We start from the raw sequence: 2,505 nt of genomic DNA, 5'->3' as shown, positions 1-2,505 counted from the left end.
CAGTTAAACTTTAAAAAACCAAGTTAAAATCATTGGGGACATGACTTTTTAAACTATCACAACTCCAAACACCTACCCTAATTTCTTATTTAAGAAATTCACCAATCAATATCTTCTTGTCAGTCTCTAAAATGGTATTGAAAACAACATTGTCCAACCTAACCGAAAAACCATATTTTAATTTTTTTTATAAAAAAATGTATTTATAAAAGATTATCCGACTAATAATATTATTAGAATCTTTATTTTGTGTGTTGTGTCTATATAAAGTAATTATAATAGATCTTGTTACTATTCAGTCATAAATAATATGCATAATCTTAATTAAAATATAAAGTAATTATAATAGATCTTGTTACTATTCAGTCATAAATAATATGCATAATCTTAATTAAAAGTGTATTACTTAATTTTTCATACAATCTAATCTCATTATCCTTTTCATCTTATCACATTTCGTAATTGATCAATTGATATCCGATATCGAATTCTGGGATTGTCCCCGACCCGAAGATCTACCTTTTTCATATTGGTGGTTCTATGAACAATGGATTCCTTTGCTTAGTTCTATTATGATAAATTCTTATATAATTAAGTATTTCTGAAAAGTGTTCAAAAACCTATCTCTCTCCTTTCATCTGAAAAACAATTGAGAAGATCTTCATATTCTGCGTTGTAGCTTCCAACTAATTGTCACAACCTGAACCCAACACGCAGTCAAAACCCCAAAACGCCAAACAATGCTCCTTTTCTTACTTGACCGATTCATAGTTTTAGGATAAAAACAAAAACAAAAATCCTATAATACTCACAATTATGCATAGACACCCGATGGTTAGTTGTCAACTTGTCATGTTTCTGCTGCGTGGGACCCACATCACTCGAGTGCCCCCACGGGATTTCATGGACTCGCTGGCATCGCTGATCATGAACTAAACGACAGCCAAACACATCCTTTCCTTTTTATTATTATAACAACACCTAAACGACACCGTTCATGTCCAACGCAACACACGCACATGTAAAACTTTCCCCTCAATCTTCTTCTCCTTCATCGTCAAAAAAACACAATACTCTCTCTGGATCTATAATTTCATCGTCCGATTAACGTTAATCTTTCGAACTTTCGGATTTTAATCATTTTAGATGCCATGTCATCTACCTCTTCCTCGGCGCCACATTACAGTTCTTTCCCCTCGCCCTCATCATCCACCACCACTGGCCCTTACTTCATCACACGCGCCGCCACATCCGCACGCGCCGCGTTTGCCACGCGCAGACCATGGGAAGAGGTATTCGCGCTCTACTCTTTCACGCGTCCCTACTCCATCCCCGAAGCTACCATGCGCGTCAGACGCAACCTCAACCACTTCCGCGTCAACTACTTCATGATGGTGCTGTTTGTTCTCTTTCTCAGTCTCCTCTGGCACCCGCTCTCGATGATCGTGTTTTTGGTGGCGCTGGTCGCGTGGTTCTTTCTCTACTTCTTCCGGGACGAGCCGGTAGTGGTGTTCGGCTCCGCGGTGGACGATAGGGCTGTGGCGGCAGCCCTTGCGGCGGTGACCGTCGTGGCCTTAGTGTTCACCAGCGTGTGGGTGAACGTGGTGGTTTCGATTGTCGTCGGGGTTGCGCTGGTGGTGTTGCACGCTGCTTTTAGAAGCAGTGAAGATTTATACATGGATGAACACGAGGGTTACGATGGTGGGTTACTTTCGGTGGTTGGGGGTACCCCTACAAAACGAACGGGAGGGTACACCTCAGTATAGGTCACTCTTGCATTCATTGATTTTATGGAAACATTTTTACATTAATACTATACCATGTTTTTTGGTTTTGACTTTTGAGCATTTTGGTACAGTGAAATCAATGTTCATGCATTTTTAACCGAACCAGTCCGAAAGGTTATGTTATATATGTATTCTTTCTGGCTCTTCGTGAATTCAACTTTTCTCTTCTTTTGCTTAATGTGTTTTACTAGGACTGGTTTGTAAAGTATAGCGAAAGTTATTTTTAGTTCCAATTTCGGTGTATACTTTGGTGGTTGATTTTGATATGCTCTTTGCATTGTAATAGGTCATTCATGTTGTTGTTGTTGGGTAAGAATTCTTTCTATAAAGTGTAAATGTAGATAGCTTTTTAGTTTCTATTATTAAAGGTTACATGCATTTCAGTTTGTAACCAATGTCCCATTCAGTTTCATCCGAATTTAACTTTGTCAATTCAACCTTCCAAGGATTATATTCTTACAGTTTATCCTTTTCCAACATCTGGATGACACATTCTAGCTAGGTATATACTAGTTGAATAGTGATAGGAGGTTACTTTGGAACATGTTTGGTATGTCATTTTTTTTCTTTTTTGAGTAAAATAGTAAGGGTTGCTAGACCAATCAATAATGGTATGCCTAGAAGATGCTGTGCTCCTGATATACTTGGGTTGTTTCCTTCTGCAAATACTTTAAATGGTAGCAGTGTAGTGGATTTTTTTTGCTTTGGCAAAAGCGAA

At 38.4% G+C, this 2,505-nt stretch overlaps 1 protein-coding gene across 1 annotated transcript; it reads left to right on the top strand.

Moving 5' to 3' along the window:
* The first annotated feature begins 967 nt into the window (after positions 1 to 967).
* LOC137814270 (PRA1 family protein F2) lies at positions 968 to 2,253 on the top strand. Its single transcript, XM_068616902.2, has one exon. It carries the CDS (start codon positions 1,152 to 1,154, stop codon positions 1,764 to 1,766), a length of 615 nt encoding a protein of 204 aa, XP_068473003.1. The 5' UTR covers positions 968 to 1,151; the 3' UTR covers positions 1,767 to 2,253.
* Positions 2,254 to 2,505: the final 252 nt, after the last annotated feature.

Source organism: Phaseolus vulgaris, chromosome 1 (genome assembly GCF_051622355.1).
Source record: "Phaseolus vulgaris cultivar YP4 chromosome 1, ASM5162235v1, whole genome shotgun sequence".
NCBI classification, from domain to species: Eukaryota; Viridiplantae; Streptophyta; class Magnoliopsida; order Fabales; family Fabaceae; genus Phaseolus; species Phaseolus vulgaris.
The sequence above is the reverse complement of the archived record's forward strand: the minus strand, read 5'-3'. Positions and strand labels throughout refer to the sequence as shown.